Consider the following 20,554-nt stretch of genomic DNA (forward strand, 5'->3'; position numbering starts at 1 on the left):
TCACGGTTACCAAATAACCCTGTGACGAAACGCGCCGCTCTTCTTTGGATCTTCTCTATCTCCTCCGTCAACCCGATCTGGTACGGATCCCACACTGATGAGCAATACTCAAGTATAGGTCGAACGAGTGTTTTGTAAGCCACCTCATTTGTTGATGGACTACATTTTCTAAGGACTCTCCCAATGAATCTCAACCTGGTACCCGCCTTATCAACAATTAATTTTATATGATCGTTCCACTTCAAATCGTTCCGCACGCATACACCCAGATATTTTACAGAAGTAACTGCTACCAGTGTTTGTTCCGCTATCATATAATCATACAATAAAGGATCCTTCTTTCTATGTATTCGCAATACATTACATTTCTCTATGTTAAGGGTCAGTTGTCACTCCCTGCACCAAGTGCCTATCCGCTGCAGATCTTCCTGCATTTCGCTACAATTTTCTAATGCTGCAACTTCTCTGTATACTACAGCATCATCCGCGAAAAGCCGCATGGGACTTCCGACACTATCTACTAGGTCATTTATATATATTGTGAAAAGCAATGGTCCCATAACAATCCCCTGTGGCACGCCAGAGGTTACTTTAACGTCTGTAGACGTCTCTCCATTGATAACAACATGCTGTGTTCTGTTTGCTAAAAACTCTGGTCTGATATTCCGTAGGCTCTTACTTTGTTTATCAGGCGACAGTGCGGAACTGTATCGAACGCCTTCCGGAAGTCAAGAAAAATAGCATCTACCTGGGAGCCTGTATCTAATATTTTCTGGGTCTCATGAACAAATAAAGCGAGTTGGGTCTCACACGATCGCTGTTTCCGGAATCCATGTTGATTCCTACATAGTAGATTCTGGGTTTCCAAAAACGACATGATACTCGAGCAAAAAAACATGTTCTAAAATTCTACAACAGATCGACGTCAGAGATATAGGTCTATAGTTTTGCGCATCTGCCCGACGACCCTTCTTGAAGACTGGGACTACCTGCGCTCTTTTGCAATCATTTGGAACCTTCCGTTCCTCTAGAGACTTGCGGTACACGGCTGTTAGAAGGGGGGCAAGTTCTTTCGCGTACTCTGTGTAGAATCGAATTGGTATCCCGTCAGGTCCAGTGGACTTTCCTCTGTTGAGTGATTCCAGTTGCTTTTCTATTCCTTGGACACTTATTTTGATGTCAGCCATTTTTTCGTTTGTGCGAGGATTTAGAGAAGGAACTGCAGTGCGGCCTTCCTCTGTGAAACAGCTTTGGAAAAAGGTGTTTAGTATTTCAGCTTTACGCGTGTCATCCTCTGTTTCAATACCATAATCATCCCGGAGTGTCTGGATATGCTGTTTCGAGCCACTTACTGATTTAACGTAAGACCAGAACTTCCTAGGATTTTCTGTCAAGTCGGTACATAGAATTTTACTTTCGAATTCACTGAACGCTTCACGCACAGCCCTCCTTACGCTAACTTTGACATCGTTTAGCTTCTGTTTGTCTGAGAGATTTTGGCTGCGTTTAAACTTAGAGTGAAGCTCTCTTTGCTTTCGCAGTAGTTTCCTAACTTTGTTGTTGTACCACGGTGGGTTTTTCCCGTCCCTCACAGTTTTACTCGGCACGTACCTGTCTAAAACGCATTTTACGATTGCCTTGAACTTTTTCCATAAACACTCAACATTGTCAGTGTCGGAACAGAAATTTTCGTTTTGATCTGTTAGGTAGTCTGAAATCTGCCTTCTATTACTCTTGCTAAACAGATAAACCTTCCTCCCTTTTTTTATATTCCTACTAACTTCCACATTCAGGGATGCTGCAACGGCCTTATGATCACTGATTCCCTGTTCTGTACATACAGAGTCGAAAAGTTCGGGTCTGTTTGTTATCAGTAGGTCCAAGATGTTATCTCCACGAGTCGGTTCTCTGTTTAATTGGTCGAGGTAATTTTCGGATACTGCACTCAGTATAATGTCACTCGATGCTCTGTCCCTACCACCCGTCCTAAACATCTGAGTGTCCCAGTCTATATCTGGTAAATTGAAATCTCCACCTAAGACTATAACATGCTGAGAAAATTTATGTGAAATGTATTCCAAATTTTCTCTCAGTTGTTCTGCCACTAATGCTGCTGAGTCGGGAGGTCGGTAAAAGGAGCCAATTATTAACCTAGCTCGGTTGTTGAGTGTAACCTCCACCCATAATAATTCACAGGAACTATCTACTTCTATTTCACCACAGGATAAACTACTACAAACAGCGACGAACACTCCACCACCGGTTGCATGCAATCTATCCTTTCTAAACACCGTCTGTACCTTTGTAAATGCAGAGAATAACTTCGTAATGAATTAAAAGGGTGTAATACAAGAATCAAGTGTTTCTCCCCTACTGTTCAACCTATATGTTGAAGCAACAATGACAAGTTTCAAGAGTGGTATGAAAACTCAATGAAGAGATTTGCTGATGTAATTGCTGAGCTAAGTAAAAGTGGGAAAGAATTACAGGAACTGTTGAATGCAATAAAAAGCCCAATGGGTACAGTATATGGATTGAGAATAACTGACAGGGCCCATTTGTCGCTAAAAGAAGTTAACAAGTTTCAAACAAAGGCTATAATTTGAGAACGAAATGTCTGACAATGTACTTCTTAAGCGCAGCATTGTATGAGGGTGAACCATTGACTGTGGAAAAGCTGGAAAAGGAGAGAAATGAAGTGTGTGAGCTATGTTGTTACTAAAGCAAGCTGCAAATAAAATGACTTGATAAGAAATGTGGAGGTAATCCGTAAAGAAGACGAAGAAAGATAAATGTAGAAAATACATACGAGGAGACGGCGGTAGATAAAAGGACAACTATTGAGATAGCAGGCATTAACTATCGTGGTGCTAAAGGGAGCCGTAGAGTGTAGAAACTGCAGGCAGAGACTGATGTAGATCCACCAGTAGTCGAGGACATTGGGTGTGCGACTTGCAGATGAAGAGCAAGTTGTGGTGGGCCACATCAAACTGCCAGAAGACCGATGGAAGAAAAGGCTAGAGAATATAAAGTAAAAAAACTTCTGTGTTTCATATTCAGTGTCATTAGAAACCGAACCACTTAGATTCTTCACAAGATACTGAAAGTGATACCTCAAAAAAGTCTTTACTTGTATTTAACAGGTGTCTATTGTGTAGTGGCAACTTCTGCCACCGAATGTATCAGGATGAGCAAATGTAGCGGGAAGAGGTAGAAGGCACCATATTAAGGCTCGTCTGAGGTTTCCAAGTGATTTATTGTTCCCAACTACTGTGCTCCCATTCTTCTTGGTCTGCGTCACAGGGCCCCGTAATGCTGAGGAAGCACCCCAGCGGCCCGTGAAATGCAATGCTGTGTCGAGCTGGCATTGTATGCCAGTGGAGTTGCATCATCATCAAGATGCCGGCAGTTGGCTCAGTGGTCTGCGTCCCTGCTGACTCACCGCCGATTGGTGTGAGCTGCAGGTGGCCAGCTGCGTCCCTCTCGCTAGCATGGCTAAGAATGCAGTGACAATGAGCTCCTGCGATCCAGCATATGAATCTGCGGCCCTAGCCTCAGGATGCCCCGGTGTGTGTTGGAAGCCAGGACGACTGCCCACGAGGGCCTCAGGGGGTCGAACCAACGACCCACCATGGACTGGGATGCTCGCGCCCCATCTGCTGCTGTGTGTAGCCAGTGGTGTGACACGCCCTGCCATCCAGGAGAGCTGCCCACCTTCAATGAATCTCGTTAGAAAACGGCACCTATTTATATTCGGCTGTGCGCCTCTGTTTTGCCAATCGCGCCGCTTCATGTCACGTATGCGTAACACTTAGGTTGTGTGAGCCCTCTCTGGCAGTTCTACGCCCCTGTGGCCTCTGTATGCCTTCGCAACTGCTGGTATGCATGACTCACTGCAGTCCAGCTCGCACCTGGCTGTAACTTGTGCTTAGAACATCGCACAAAACTAACTTTCCCTATCCTAAACGGTGGTGCCGCTACAATTGGTTTAAGTACATATTTTTGCATACCAGTTGTGGGAGAGGCGTTGGCATACATTCCGACCACTCACTGGTCGATTTCTGTATTACTCTGGTACGTTTGGAGTATTTAGGTCTCACTGGCGATCTTTGGGGGTGAGTATCTCAGTCAATGAAAGCCTAGGGCGTGGTGATGCCACGTGAGGGCGTTGTATGCGCAGGAAGGAAGGGAGGCAATTGTATGGAAGCAGTTGTACTGAGACAGTCAGCCTGTAGTCAGATGTGCGCAGTCCTAAGTGGGGTAGGAATATATTGCAGTACATGTTATAACGAGTTTGTTGGCACTGAGCGGTTTTTCATATGAACTGCATATTATTATGAGTTGATGCGAACAGGCAGTGCTGAGTTGGGAGAGGCCGGTTGGAAACTGTTTGTATGAGACAAGCTGTGGTCTGATAATATTCTGTTGCTAGTCAGTCGAAGAGAAGGTATTGGTATTGATGCTGAGAGTGACTGCAATATGAGTTCTGAGAGAGCAAGTTACGTTTTTCGAATTGGTTTTGACAAGAACATGTTGCTTCTCTCTATTCATTTTGCTCAGCGATCCGAGATAGGGTGTTACTATCTTTTATTACAGCTTGGCGTGTATCTAGTGACAGTGTGAATTATTAGGTTTTCTGACGAACCACGAGGCAGTGAGACGATAACTGTGAGCTCAATATTGAGCACGGATTATGTTCGCGTCCAATATTGAACCAGTTATGGAGAGATAGTATACCACTGTTTTGAATCAACAAATATTTCCGTATTTTTCTTAATGTTACCGATTCAGGAACAGAGAAATGTAACTGTTTTAAGTATAGCAGATGATATGTGTTGTATTAATTTGTGCGAAGTTTTGTTCTAGTAATTATTCCAATATATCAGAAGTTAATTTGAATTTTCCATTTTTATACCTTGCGCCAGTCTCATGCTTCTTCTAAAGTAATCTTCAGTAAATATTTTGTGATTGATGTGTGAACCATTAACATTTGCTGCCACAGCACGGTGTCTATGATGAATCACAATTGCATGTTAGCGTCAATTTTATAAATAAATAAGATAACTCACGCTGCTGAACGACAAATCTGAGTCTGCCAAGTTCTTAGCTTATTCTTTTCTTGCCAGTTCATGTGCGAGTAATGGTATCCGTATTTAATTTTTTATTCTGATAAATAAGGGTAGTAACTGGCCGTTAATAGCCTACAGAGGTTGTTTTTTAGTCGAGCTACACCAGAACATGTAAAAAATACTGATAGATTGTACCGTTGCGCTATACATGTATTGATGTCTGTCGAACCGTGCTTGGATTTAGTCAGATGCTCACCATCGATATAGATATCTCCTTTTAACAGTCGCGAATACATATTTTAGACCAAAAATTTTAAAATATTCGCCTTGATGATATACAAATTGGGTGGTCAGCGCGAGAGGTAGCAAATGCTACTGGAGTGTCACAAAATGACGTTCAGAACTGATGGTTCGTTGTCAAAGACAGAAATTTAATCTACCCGCCAGATATAGAAATGGACCAAGTCTGTATGGTTAAGATGACGGCATGACTGCGAAAGCCACGACCACGCTACCTGGAGCAGCCAGTAGAGAGTCTCCCCGAGCAGACTTGCTGATCACCAAGCGGTGTTGTAAGTCCACCAGGCTTCTGGGCACGTCTGCAGCGGTTCACTCTGCACTGTATACTGTATACGTCGAGCCAATCATCTGCCTCACTGTTACACATTCTGGTACGAATACACATGTTAGGAACTGTTGTAACTGACTGGCGTCTCCAATAAAACCGTCTAGATCGCTGCCTTCATTTATTACGTTTCGCCACCTGCCTTCATCAGCTGTTAAAAACTTTGAACTTGCGAAACAAGGCTCAGTCTCAATATTAACGAAAATTTGGTTGTCACTGCTATTAAAACGTTTTATTCTGGCATATTTTTAGTACTTTATAGAATGTAAACAGCTTTTGTTGGAATCAACATGGATACCGCAAACAGCGAAATTGTGGAAGTGTTATGGCACTGTGCGTCCATTGACCCCCAGGGAGTCATTATATAGAATTCCATACTATTGCCTAGTGAACTAAATACGAGCCTGTGGAACATCAGACCACCTTTGTGAGTGGATTCAGCTTCCTAGATGATAACGAACAGAACGTCGTTCGTAACGCAGCAAAATCGTCGGATTTGAAGTCATTTCGGGTGTACCTCATATGAATATTATACACTGCCTGATAACAAACGTGAAACATCCAGAAGATATGGCCGGATGGCAGTGAAGTTTCATAAATATGCACACATCGGCGATTATGTATATGATTAGAGTTGCAATTTTTCGTGACAAAACGACCAGCGGAATACATTATGATTGTTCTCGTTTTGTGTTGTTGCCAGGCCTGGTAGGGAATCTGTGTCATGAACAGCGTCCGATGTTGAGCGATCACTGTGAAGGATACAGAGATGCCGAGTACTCGTGTGGGAGAGCGTTATCACCACCTGACAGAGTTTGAAAGAGGCCTCATTGTGGGTCTCCACTTGGCCAGCTGGTCGAGCCGTGCAATATACAGGTTTATGGGGCAGTCGGATGTCACTATTTGGACTGGCGGCCACAACAACCAGATGGACAAACGCTGGAAAGCCCATGGGGCGTAACTTCCTCACAGGAACCATCTAGCCTTGAGTGATTGATGGAAACGATGAGAAAACTGAACCTGTATGACTAGACGGGAATCTGACTGGCTTTACCTCTAAATGAGAATACCAGTGTCACAACCACTGTAGCGACGAGCTATAGAAGCAATGAAGAGGCTGCCTCATCACTACGCTTAGTCTGTGAATGTTTGAAAGTTGCCAGGGAAAATATTTCGCCAGTCAAAACCCTTATAAATAATTTTCAGTGCGATGGGGTCTGCAGCTAAGATCAATTTTTTGAATGATTTCACGATGTCCTCAGCTCTTTATTTCATGTACGATTGTATAATTTCGGCAACAGGCCATTTTCAAGTATTTTATGGATGATTCTTTAGTAGTATATTATGCAACTTATGCGTCCTTTCTCATGTAATGCTCATAAAATACACTACTGGCCATTAAAATTGCTACACCAAGAGGAAATGCAGATGATAAACGGGTATCATTGGACAAACATATCATACTAGAACTGACATGTGATTACATTTTCACGCAATTTGGGTGCATAGATCCTGAGAAATCAGTACCCAGAACAACCACCTCTGGCCGTAATAACGACCTTGATACGGAGCTTGGATGGCGTGTACAGGTACAGCTGCCCATGCAGCTTCAACACGATACCACAGTTCATCAAGAGTAGTGACTGGCGTATTGTGACGGCCCAGTTGCTCGGCCACCATTGACCAGACGTTTTAAAATGGTGAGAGACCTGGAGAATGTGCTGGCCAGGGCAGCAGTCGAGCATTTTCTGTATCCAGAAAGGCCCGTACAGGACCTGCAACATGCGGTCGTGCATTATCCTGCTGAAATGTAGGATTTCGCAGGGATCGAATGAAGGGTAGAGCCACGGGTGGTAACAAATCTGAAATGTAACGTCCACTGTTCAAAGTGCCGTCAATACGAATAAGAGGTGACCGAGACGTGTAACCAATGGCACCCCATACCAACACGCCGGGTGATACTGCAGTATGGCGCTGACGAATACACGTGTGCAATGTGCTTTCACCGCGATGTCGCCAAACACGGATGCGACCAACATGATGTTGTAAACAGAACGTGGATCCATCCGAAAAAATAACGTTTTGCGATTCGTGCACCCAGGTTCGTCGTTGTGTACACCATCACAGGCGCTCCTGTCGGTGATGAAGCGTCAAGGGTAACCGCAGACATGGTCTCCGAGCTGATAGTCCATGCTGCTGCAAACGTCGTCGAACTGTCCGTGCAGATAGTTGTTGTCCCCATCTGTTGACTCAGGGATCGAGACGTGGTTGCACGATCCGTTACAGCCATGCAGATAACAAGCCTGTCATCTCGACTGCTAGTGATACGAGGCCGTTGGGATCCAGCATGGCGTTCCGTATTGCCCTCCTGAAACCACCGATTCCATGTTCTGCTAACTATCATTGGATCTCGACCAACGCGAGCAGCAATGTCGCGATACGATGAACCTCAATCGCAATAGGCTACAATCCGACCTTTATCAAAGTCGGAAACGTGATGGTACGCATTTCTCCTCGTTACACGAGGCATCACAACAACGTTTCACCAGGCAACGCCGGTCAGCTGCTGTTTGTGTATGAGAAATGGGTTGGAAACTTTCCTCATGTCAGCTCGTTGTAGTTGTCGCCACCGGCGCCAACCTTTTGTGAATGCTCTGAAAAGCTAATCATTTGCATATTACAGCATCTTCTTCCTGTCGGTTATATTTCGCGTCAGTAGAACGTCATCTTCGTGGTGTAGCAATTTTAATGGCCAGTAGTGTAAATTGGAGAGGTTTTTCGCTATTTTAGGAGCAAGGCACTTTCCAGCAGTTATTTTAAAGCTCTTATATCTCTTGTAAATATATCTGTTACCAATAATTTGAGTCATTTTAAGGTGTTTATGAACAACGTAGTAATACCAGTTGCTTGTGAAATGCGACAATAATAGCTTTTACTTAAGCTACATTCGTTTATTTAAAAGTATTACACGCGATCGATATTAAAAATAACACGCTTTATCATTTGGCAGTTTTGCCTGATTAATGCGAAACACGCAGTCATATCAATGCAGACGTACAGGGGCACGCATTTTAATCCTATTTGCGCCACTAACTGGCGAATCGCATCGCGACACATTAACTGACTGGTTGACCTTGACTGACATATCAGTTAATATGACGTGATAAAGTTAGTCGGCTGGGAACGCAAATAGGATTAGAGTGCGTGCGCTTGTACATCTGGATTTGTTTCAGTGCGTGGAAGGATTTGGTGAAACAAAGGTGCGTGATGATGAACCGTATTAGCTTCGAAATCGATCACATATAAATTTTTTCCATAAGAAATACCGGAGAAGGCAAAATTACCATTTTTTGTTTTCTACAGGATGAGGCAGCTAAAATTGTTTACGCAAAACGAGTAAATACGGTATACCGAAGTGCGTTATTCGCAAGGCTACAGCGGACAATGCGAAGAATTTTCTGACGTTTGAAAGCAAATTTTTCCTTTATAGCTACTGAATTATAAAAACAACTTTTTTTAATCGAAATGTGTAACTGTTTCTCTAGCACTGGAAACGGCCTTTGAATACAAACTCGTCGATATAGCATGTGTGGACCTCCCTGAAACAGAAACAGAATTACATCGCCAAAAGCCACTGCCCCTCAGTCAGGACAGGAGGTCACAGAAACGTGCGGTCTACTGTACCAAAGGCATAGTGACAGATTCATGGTGAACTATTGGCTGATACCAAAAAACGTGTCTGACCTCAGATATTTGTTTTACCAGTGAACAATAAGCAGACCTCTACTAACCTGCTTGTTACTTGGTTCCTGGATCGAGAGCCAGAATCTTACACAAAACTTAACATGATATTAACACTTTCTTCTTTCGCGTTCTTAACTTCAAACCGCCGAACACGTGAGACAGCGTTTAGTAAAGCAAACCTTCTGAACTAACTGATGTTTCTCCATTTCTCCATAAATCACAGGCAATCGATTCAATCAAAACAGGCTATTACTTTTGAGATCGCTCCAGAACAATTTCTTGTTTGTCTTTCACGATTACCGATTAAGTGTTTGATGAATTTACTGTAGAATTTGAATAGGTATGAAGAAAGGACGAATGGGTTCGCATTCGAAATTCTTGTATTTCTTTGACGCTAATCTTTCTTTAGGAGACAGTGAGATATCGCCTTATTTTTATACCTCTGGCCCATTCCCTGCCTTACAGTCGCTCCATTCTAAGGTGGGGAGTAAAGTTTGTGACGTAGTGCGAATCTGCTGTGAAATGTGTGGCCGCCGGGTTTGGCTAAACAGCAATGTCAGTACCGTTTTCGAATACGATAGTCACCCTCGATCAAAAATCAGTTTGCTCAACTGCAATTTTTCTTTCGCTGTCCACTTAAAAAATGTTCAGATGTGTGTGAAATCTTATGGGACTTAACTGCTAAGGTCATCAGTCCCTAAGCTTACACACTACTCCCTAAGCTTACACACTACTTAACCTAAATTATCCTAAGGACAAACACACACACCCATGCCCGAGGGAGGACTCGAACCTACACCGGGATCAGCCGCACAGTGTTGTCCATAAAAACACAACTTTAACTAACCTGTCATTTACCTCTCACTTTAAGAATTTCGGTCGTCCCCGTATAAGAAAGGATAGAAGATCGACACTGTCCGGAGTTCAAAAGATTTGTATCCAGCCAGGAGAAGGGGGCGGGTATGCAACACCCTCAGGGACAAGGTCATTCCATTGTCAATTAAGGTGGCAGATAGTTCGTGATTGAAGGACTATACCATAACAAATACAGACCACGTAAAACACACAGGTCACCGTAAAGGGTGCCCAGACAGTCGCGGCCATAATAGTTCGTGATTGAAGGACTATACCATAACAAATATAGACCACATAAAACTCACAGGTCACCGTAAAGGGTGCCCAGTCAGTCGCGGCCATAGCCCAGTGTACCCCCACTGGTGGCAACGCAGGCGCGTACTCTAGCATGTAAACGATCTTAAAGGTGCCAAATTGAATCCTGCGATAGACTGTCCAGATTGCGAATGGCGAAGGAGTAAATTCCCGTTTCATCATGTCCAATACACGTTAAATTGGTGAGAGATTTGATACTGTTGCTGACCAAGGCAGCCGCGGTGGCCGAGCGGTTCTAGGCGCTGCAGTCCGGGACCGCGCGACTGCTACGTTCGCAGGTTCAAATCCTGCCTCGGGCATGGATGTGTGTGATGTCCTTATGTTAGTTAGGTTTAAGTAGTTCTAAGTTCTAGGGGACTGATGACCTCAGAAGTTAAGTCCCATAGTGCTCAGAGCCATTTGAACCATTTTTGACCAAGGCATTTGTTGCACACAATGAAAAGCACGTTGCTTTGCAGCAGCCGCATACGGACGTGCATTGTCCTGCTGAAAAAGCACGTCAACTTCCCTCGAAGAAACGGCAGTAACACGGGGATAACAGTCTGCACGATGTTGCAGGCACTGTTTACTTGGCCCGGCAAAAACACCACATGTGAGAGCGAGTCCTAAATATTGGTCATCTACACCATGAAACCCCGGTTGGACCTTTGTGTCGTGAGGGAATGCACTCTGGAACAGACAGCTCACCAGGTCTACGTCACATAGGTATACATTCATCAGTTGCGTGCAGACAGAACCAACAGTCATCGGTGAAGACCACGGAGCACCACCCACTCTCCAGTAAATTCTTTTAGCACCCCAGAGTAGCCATGTTCGGCGGTGTCGTGGTGTCGGCTGTTGCCCGGTAAGAAGCGCACGTGATATTAATCCTGCTGCAAGCAGACGTTTCCCAATTATTTCCTTTGTGCTAGGATTTCGTCCCTGGTTGATTTTCGGGCGGTCACCGTTGCTCGCACAGTGCGTCGATACTTACGTGCGTCGACATTATGCGGTTTCCGAGAGACTGCTCTACAGGTGTGAGAACGTTCTACTGGCCATTGTTGAAACCAAAGAGAAGCAATCCATATATTTTGCCTCCATGGGCAGCAATCTGTCGATATATCCATCCAACTTCTTGCAGGCCCACAATGCGAATCTATTCAGATAGCTGAAACTGTTCTAGAGGAATACTCACCCGTTGGTTGTGTCCTGGGATGAATATTGGTAACACTAATCACCTCTGAACTCAACACAGTTACTGCCTGAAGAGTAAAAACCGAGAGCGCACAGACAAACCTACTGAGCACCATCTGATCCCCTCAGTGAGCACATGTCAGACCCTGGTCCTGCTGAACACAGTCCTCGAAGGTGTTGCATTTGTTTTCGGCAATGTACGAGGCCGGTTCAGAAAGTAAGCTCCGATTGATTGCCAAATTGAAACCACAGTGAACATCAGAAATGTTTTACTTCTAACAATTAGCTACACCTTTCAGCTACTTCTCTACGTAGTCGTCGTTCTGACTTAGACTTTTGTCATAGCGTTGTACCAACTTTTCAATAGCCTCATCATAGAAGGCAGCCGCCAATGCTTTCCGCCAGTTCTCCACGCTGGCCTACACCTCGTTGTCTGTGTCAAAATGTTGTCTTCAAAGACAGCGGTTCATATGACCAGAGATGAAACTCAGGGGGAGACAATTGCGGACTGTATTGTGGGTAATCTAACATTTCCATTTGAAAACGATGCAGGAGCATCTTCATTGCCCCTGCAGAATGCGGCTGAGAATTGTTTTGAAGAAGAAACAGCACGACAGTTATGTAATGTTAGCTGCATAGCTTCAGGCGAAATTTCTCACCAGGCCCTCGTACTCGGCGGCAGACACTATTTTCTAGACATCTTTACGCACTCACTGCGAGCTCAGAAATGAGAAGAGCGACGTGATGCTAACTGGGGTTATACTAGAGACACTACCCAACACATCTGTGCAAAGCTTTATCGGATTTTCATAGTCGTTTCCATTTCGCGACCGATCGGAGCTTACTTTCTGAACGCCCCTCGTATATATTCCAAAATTACAGATACGTTATTAGAGGAGCACTCCGTTTCATTCTACACTACCTTTCTCGCACAGTGCATATAACCGGGCCGCTGAAACATGTCACTTCAAGGTCACTCCCACAAGCGGCTTAATTTGACAGTATGACTGACAAACAAACGAGGAACGCGAGGCGCTGCGCTACTGAACTAATTACAGCACAGCAACAAAAGCCGGTTCCGGCGTCCAATCCTTTGCATCGTGGAGTGTCAGGTTTTGGAATAGCAACAAAGGACGCGTGAATTTTATGAGCAAGAAAAATAATCTTTTGTTTCTGCTCAGTGGGATACGTCGATTCCTGCTGGTAAAGTTTTAGAGCGTAGCTCGAAAACTCTAGGACTCAAGTCAGATGTTAAGAAGAAAAGGGGTGCTACTTCAAGGCTGGCAAGATACTGTGCTTCAAGACATGCAAGATACTGAAGTAAACCGTGTAGACTAACACCTCGCCCTGTAACAGATCTTGATTCTTTCCAAAGCGATGCAGTTTGTTTTCACATTTACAGATATTATAGCGGGAAAGAATACCGCACAATAGCGAAGCTGACAATTTCTTTAAAAGAATGTGTTTCTCAGGGAACAAACGTTACTTAAAATGAGGCTAAAAAGTATGGGTCTTAGCTTCAAAAACTTAGACGGACGAAAACTATTGCTCCAAATAGCTCATGTCGTTGCGACTCGTGGTATTTTTTTATACAAAATTATATGAAACGATATACTTTCAATTATATGGTTATATGAAACCTGGATCAACGCTGGAGAATAATTTGATAAATACTGGACAAATGGTACTGCGAACAGAAGCAGTCAACAGCCAACGGAAAGATAAGGCAGATTAATTGTGGCCTATACAGGTTATTCAGGTTAGACAAGAACAGACTGTAGACGGAATTATAAATGCGAATAAACAGTTCATGATTTTCTGGTGATAATGATGACGGAAACGATGGTTTTGGCGCCGATTGCAACGGTATTGGAAGAGAACTGGATGCAATTACGCGACTGACACGTAAAATGATGAGTGTAAATGTATACAGAACTAATTCTTTTTGTTCGCAAACGAGTAAGCTATGCAACCTTTTTTTTATTTCGTGCTACGACTATGGATAGCATGTTCTTTGGTACGCTTACGTCTATATTATTACACGACGTTTCCTATGCAGCTATTACGGCAACAATTGGAATCGGCTTTTCAGCAACATTATTATTAACTTCGTGTGTCGTTTACTTCCAGGTTTCATATAAAATCAAACGCTTTTTGTCCGTAGTTGTTCTCTCCATTGTTAGAAAGGAGTTCTTTGCTGTACTTACGTATGCATTATCATGCGACACGTTCATAGTAGCCGACGTTTAGAAAACAAACTTCGGGACTGTCAACAGTGGGCGTGTGTGGCGGCGGCTATTGCAACAGCCGGCCGGCCAGAGTGGGCGAGCGGTTCTAGGCGCTGCAGTCTGGAACCGCGCGACCGCTACGGTAGCAGGTTCGAATCCTGCCTCGGGTATGGATGTGTATTATGTCCTTAGGTTAGTTAGGTTTAAGTAGTTTTAAGTTGTAGGGGACTGATGACCTCAGAAGTTAAGTCCCATAGTGCTCAAAGCCATTCGAACCAACCAGCTATTGCAACATCGCATCCCAGTATAGCCACTGACAAGTTTCAGCCATACGGGTATAGACGAACTTTCGGCGTATATCGTACCTTAACACACCGCATATCCCCCATCCGTCCGTCAACCTCCAGCGCTCGCCACACACTGCCTGGGCCCTGGAGAGCGCCACTACGTCAGGGGGGAAGGACGGGTGGGTGGTGGTGGTGGGGGGGGGGGGACGGCACTGATTCACACCTGACTGTAACCGGACAAGTTTCACGTAGTGTAGACATAAGACTGCAATATACTGCAATATATTTTTTCTTCCTCTTCCATTTCTTCGACGCTTGTGAACGCAGGTGGCTAACTTCAAACTGACGACAAAGCAAAAGCGAAGAATGGTGCGGCTGAATGGCGTAGCAGATTTTCGCTGCTTCTTCTCAGGTGTGGAATATAACGCAAGCGAGAGTGCACAGAACCTCTGCTCTTCGTGCCGGCCAACTGTTGATGATTTCAGATTGTTAAGTCTCCTGGAATCCAAATAAGCTGTGCGTCGAATGTTAGCTGGCGCTGGTCATCTCGAACAAGCGAGCAGATTGTAATGCACTGCATGAAGCAATTGTACAATACTATTTCTAATAAAACACAGAAACGAGGCATCAGATTTCGTGAGGACAGAACTCCCAGTATTTCATTTCGTGACACTGGTCTCCTCAGATTCAAAACTAATAAATCCTTGTAAAATCAGAGCCGGTCACCAGCAATAAAATTATGTAGCACGCACTGTGGGCGACTAAACCACAAATAAGGTACCCGAGGAACAGAAATAATCTCTGCTGATGCTTCAGACTACCGAATCTCCTACATGGATGTACGAAGATCTCTTATGTACATCGATGGCGCTCTAGTGAACGTTTACGTGCTGAAAATGGGCTACTTACATATTTTTTCAAAATGTGGGTCGTTTTGGAAAGCTACCTTATGGAAACACTATACAGAGTGGCCCATTGATCGTGACCGGGCCAAATGTCTCCCGAAGTAAGCGTCTAACGAAAAAACTAAAAAGAACAAAACTTGTCAAGCTTGAAGGGGGAAACCACATGGTGCTATGATTGTCCCGCTACATGCGCTGCCATAGGTGAAACGGATATCAACTGCGTTTTTTAAATAGGAACTCCATTTTTTATTACGTATTCGTGTAGTTCGTAAAGAAACATGAATGTTTTAGTTGGACCACTTTTTTTTCTTTGTGATAGATGGCGCTGTAATAGTCACAAACATATGGCTCACCATTTTAGACGAACAGTTAGTTGGTAAGATGTAGGTTTTTTAAATTAAAATGCCGACCGTAGGTACGTTTGAACATTTTATTTCGGTTGTTCCAATTTGATACATGTACCTTTGTGAACTTATCATTTCTGAGAACGTATGCTGTCACAGCGTGATTACCTGTAAATACCACATTAATGCAATAAATGCTCAAAATGATGTCGGTCAACCTCAATGCATTTGGCAATACGCGTAACGACAGTCCTCTCAACAGCGAGTAGTTCGCCTTCCGTAATGTTCGCACATGCACTGACAATGCGCTGACGCATGTTGTCAGGCGTTGTCGGTGGATCATGATAGCAAATATTCCTCAACCTTCCCCACAGAAAGAAATCCGGGGACGTCAGGTCCGGAGAACGTGCGGGACATGGTATGGTGCTTCGACGACCAATCCACCTGTCATGAAATATGCTATTCAATACCGCTTCAACCGCACGCGAGCTGTGTGCTGGACATCCATCATGTTGGAAGTATATCGCTATTATGTCATGCAGTGAAACATCTTGTAGTAACATCGGTAGAACATTACGTAGGAAATCAGCATACGATGCACCATTTAGACTGCCATCGATAAAATGGTGGCCAATTATCCTTCCACCCATAATGGCCGCACCATACATTAACCCGCCAATGTCGTTGATGTTCCACTTGTCGCAGCCATCGTGGATTTTCTGTTGCCCAATAGTGCATATTATGCCGGTTTATTTTACCGCTGTTGGTGAATGACGCTTCGTCGCTAAATATAACGCTTGCAAAAAATCTATCATCGTCCCGTAATTTCTCTTGTGCCCAGTGGCAGAACTGTACACGACGTTCAAAGTCGTCGCCATGCAATTGCTGGTGCACAGAAATATGGTATGGGTGCAATCGATGTTGATGTAACATTCTCGACACCGACGTTTTTGAGATTCCCGATTCTCACGCAATTTGGCTGCAACTGGTGTAGGGATTAGCCGCGACAGCAGCTAAAACACCTACTTGGGCATCATCATTTGTTGCAGGTCGTGGTTGGCGTTTCACATGTGGCTGAACACTTCCTGATTCCTTATTTAACGTAACTATCCGACGAACTGTCCGGACACTTGGATGATATCGTCCAGGATAACGAGCAGCATACATAGCACACGCCCGTTGGGCATTTTGATCACAACATCCATACATCAACACGATATCGACATTTTCAGCAATTGGTAAACGGTCCATTTTAACACGGGTAATGTATCACGAGGCAAATACCGTCTGCACTGGCCGAATGTTACGTGATACCACGTACTTATACGTTTGTGACTATTACAGCGCCATCTATCACAAAGCGAAAAAAGTGGAACTAAAACATTCATATTTCTTTACGTGCTACACGAATATGTATAAAAATGGGGGTTCCTAATTAAAAAAACGCAGTTGATATCCGTCTGACCTATGGCAGAGCCATCTAGCGGGCCAACCATAGCGCCACCTGGTTTCCCCCTTCAAGCAAGACAAGTTTCGTTCTTTGTAGTTTTTGTGGTTGACGCTTATTTCGTGAGATATTTGGCCCGGTCACGATCAATGGACCACGCTGCATATTTCTTTTTATTCACTTGGACATGTTTCAACATCCAAGCGTCATCTTTTGTAGATCAATATTTATTCATGAAAATTACGTTGCTAGTGAAACTGCATTGCTGTAGATGCGTTTTTGTACCCTTTTTGTCGTTTTTGACAGCATGTTATATTTTCTGTTCTGTTGCGTGTCTCTGGTGGATATCTCTTTCTACTCCTATTGAGTACACTGATTCCACACTGTTATTTACAAAAATTTCGATCACAACTTACACGTGTTTTCCACAAAACGTGATAAAACATTACTTGAGCAGACACTTCTGTCCCCATACTCGTGTGTATGCCAGTGAATTCGGTAGCAGTAGAAAGAGATACTTGTGAGTATGGAGACAGAAGTGTCTGCTCAAATCGTGTTTTGTCACGTTTTCTGGAAAATATATGTGAAGTAACGTTGTGAACGAAATTTTACAAACAATAGCGCTGAAATATTGAACTTAATGGCAGTAGCAAGAAATATCCATCACAGACACACAATAGGATGGAAAATATGACATACAGTCAAAAACGAAGAAAACTGTGTGAAAACCCATCTACAATAACTCTCTTTCACTAACTATGTAATTTTTCAGAAATAAAATGTGACCCACAGAAGATGACACATAGAAAAATGTCTGGGTGATTAAAAAGACCTACATAGTGTCAGTATAAGGTGGTTTTTCCAAACTACCGAAATTTATCGCCACACAGAGTGTCACAGATTCACATATTCAGTTGTATCTCACCTTGCAGACGCGAGGTATCGCACACGTCGGCGGTCGCACTTGGCGCAATACTGTAGAGGGATAACACCTCCATAAGTTTATATCGGCGAGCCGCGTCCGTTATCATTGCGTGCTTTATCGATCTAGTCACGAGGTGGATGTTACAGTTCAAAGGTTATTTCGCACGTGAGTGTTATACGTTTTGTTGGCGCTTGATTTATGGAGAAATCTTCCCTGCCAATGAATGTGTTAACAGAGTATATGCAAAATAGAAAACGATCTTCTACAACGCACAACTACAAAGAGAAGCAGCACGCCTCTCAGGTAGACTGCCTCAGGGAGAACAGCGGAGAGCGAATAGCTAACTACTCCTTCCCGACCATCCACATGCGTGGGAGGCGAATTCGATATTGCAAATGATTTTTTGATTTAAACAGCGTCACCTAAAGTATAGAGTCATTTTCCTGTTACTTTAGACGACCCACGTAATGGAAAGTAAGTAATTGCTCTTTCTTGGTCTTACATATTTTCGGCAGTAAGGAAGCCAGGTTCACTGACGGCGCAATTTGCCTCCACTCTTCCCTGGTAGCGGTGACTAATGTTTGCCGGAATTCGATGGAAATTTATCTAGTACATAATCGTCATCGTGTTTCATCGCAGAAAAGTTATTTTCGATTTAGACCGAAGTTTTGTGCAGCTCAATCAAGTAAATCCACCAGATTTTCCTCGCAGAAGTGAGTAATCGTTCATGCGTTGTGGGTAGGAGGCACAGACATGAATAGGTTCCAGTAACAACTGATATCACAGTGTGAGGCATATTTTACCATTTACATCTAGACTGAAGCGCCAAAGAAACTGGTATAGGCAAGCGCATTCCAATACAAAGATAGGTAAACAGGCAGAATACAGTGCTACGGTTGGCAACGCCTGTAGAAGACAATTCTCTGGCGCAGTTGTTAGATCAGTTATTGATGCTACAGTGGCAGGTTATCGAGATTTAAGTGACTTTGAACGTGGTCTTGGAGTCGGTTCACGAGCGATAGGACACAGCATCTCCTACGTAGCGGTGAAGTGGGAATTTTCCCCCTACGACCATTTCACGAGTGTACCGTGAATATCAGGAATCCGGTAAAACATCAGATCTCCGACATTGCGGCGGCCGGGAAAAGATCCTACAGGAACGGGACCAATGACGACTGAGCGGAATCGTTCAACATGGCAGAAATGTACACCTTCCGTTAATTGCTGCAGGTTTCAATACTGGACCATCAACAACTGTCAGCATGTGAGCCATTCAACGAAACATCATCGATATGGGCTTTCGCAGGCGGAGGCTCACTTGCGTGCCCTTGATGGCTGCACGATGCAAAGCTTTAAGCCTAGCCTGAACCCATCAACATCGACACTGGACTGTCGAAGACTAGAAACATGTTGTCTGGTGGGACAAGTCTCGTTTCAGATTGTATCGAGTGGATGCACGTGTACGGGTATGAAGACAACCTCATGAATCCATGGACCCTGCATGTCAGCAGTGGACTGTTCAAGCTGGTGCAGGCTCTGTAATGGTGTGGGGCGTGTGCAGTTGGAGGGATATGAGATACCTGATGTGTCAGGATACGACTTTGACAGGTGACACGTACGTACGCATCCTGTCTGAGCACCTGCATCCTTTAATGTTCATTGTGCATTTCGACGGGCTTGGGCAATTCCAGCAGGGCAATGCGACACACCAACGTCCATAATTCCTACAGAGTGGGCTCCAGGAACACTCTTCTGGGTTTAAACCGTTCTGCTGGCCACCAGACTCCCGAGACATGAACGCCATTGAGCGTATCTGGGATGCGTTGCAACGTGCTGTTCAGAAGATATCTCCACCCTCTTGTACTCTTGCGGACTGATGGACAGCCCTGCAGGATTCATGGTGTCAGTTCCCCCCAGTACAAAATCAGACATTAGTCGAATCCATGCCACGTCATGTTGTGGCATTTATGCGTGTTCGTGGGGGCCCTACACGATATTAGGCAGGTGTACCAGTTTCTCTGGCTCTTCAGTGTATATTCTGTATGCCAAATTACGGTGTGCGAAGGTTTTATTAAGGTGATATAACGCCAGATTTTATATACTTATAGCATCTTTCTCAATTTTCTCATGCATACATTTCACCTCCAGGCGCACAATAAAACGTGTTTCTGTCTCAATCTGGGGTAGCACTTAAATCCATAACATATCAACAGATCAGGCTCTGCTAACGATATACTACGCCTTCCACATTGCGGGCAACGGGTTCTACACAATGCTGGTGACTACTTTGAAGGACAGTAACAGTTGCAAACATGTAACTCTTTCGTATCGGTTGTGAATAAATACACTCCTGGAAATTGAAATAAGAACACCGTGAATTCATTGTCCCAGGAAGGGGAAACTTTATTGACACATTCCTGGGGTCAGATACATCACATGATCACACTGACAGAACCACAGGCACATAGACACAGGCAACAGAGCATGCACAATGTCGGCACTAGTACAGTATATATCCACCTTTCGCAGCAATGCAGGCTGCTATTCTCCCATGGAGACGATCGTAGAGATGCTGGATGTAGTCCTGTGGAACGGCTTGCCATGCCATTTCCACCTGGCGCCTCAGTTGGACCAGCG

The 20,554-nt window shown here is 44.1% G+C and overlaps 1 protein-coding gene across 1 annotated transcript in view; it reads right to left on the reverse strand.

Annotated features, from left to right (window-relative positions):
- The window catches only part of LOC124711953 (UDP-glycosyltransferase UGT5-like), a 105,737-nt gene extending 91,321 nt beyond the window's left edge, over positions 1–14,416 (reverse strand). The window contains exon 1 of the mRNA XM_047242224.1: positions 14,375–14,416. Within this exon, the coding sequence (XP_047098180.1) occupies positions 14,375–14,398 (24 nt within the window). The 5' untranslated portion in view covers positions 14,399–14,416. The remainder of the gene's footprint in view (positions 1–14,374) is intronic.
- Positions 14,417–20,554: the final 6,138 nt, after the last annotated feature.

This window comes from Schistocerca piceifrons, chromosome 8, assembly GCF_021461385.2.
Source record: "Schistocerca piceifrons isolate TAMUIC-IGC-003096 chromosome 8, iqSchPice1.1, whole genome shotgun sequence".
NCBI lineage: Eukaryota > Metazoa > Arthropoda > Insecta > Orthoptera > Acrididae > Schistocerca > Schistocerca piceifrons.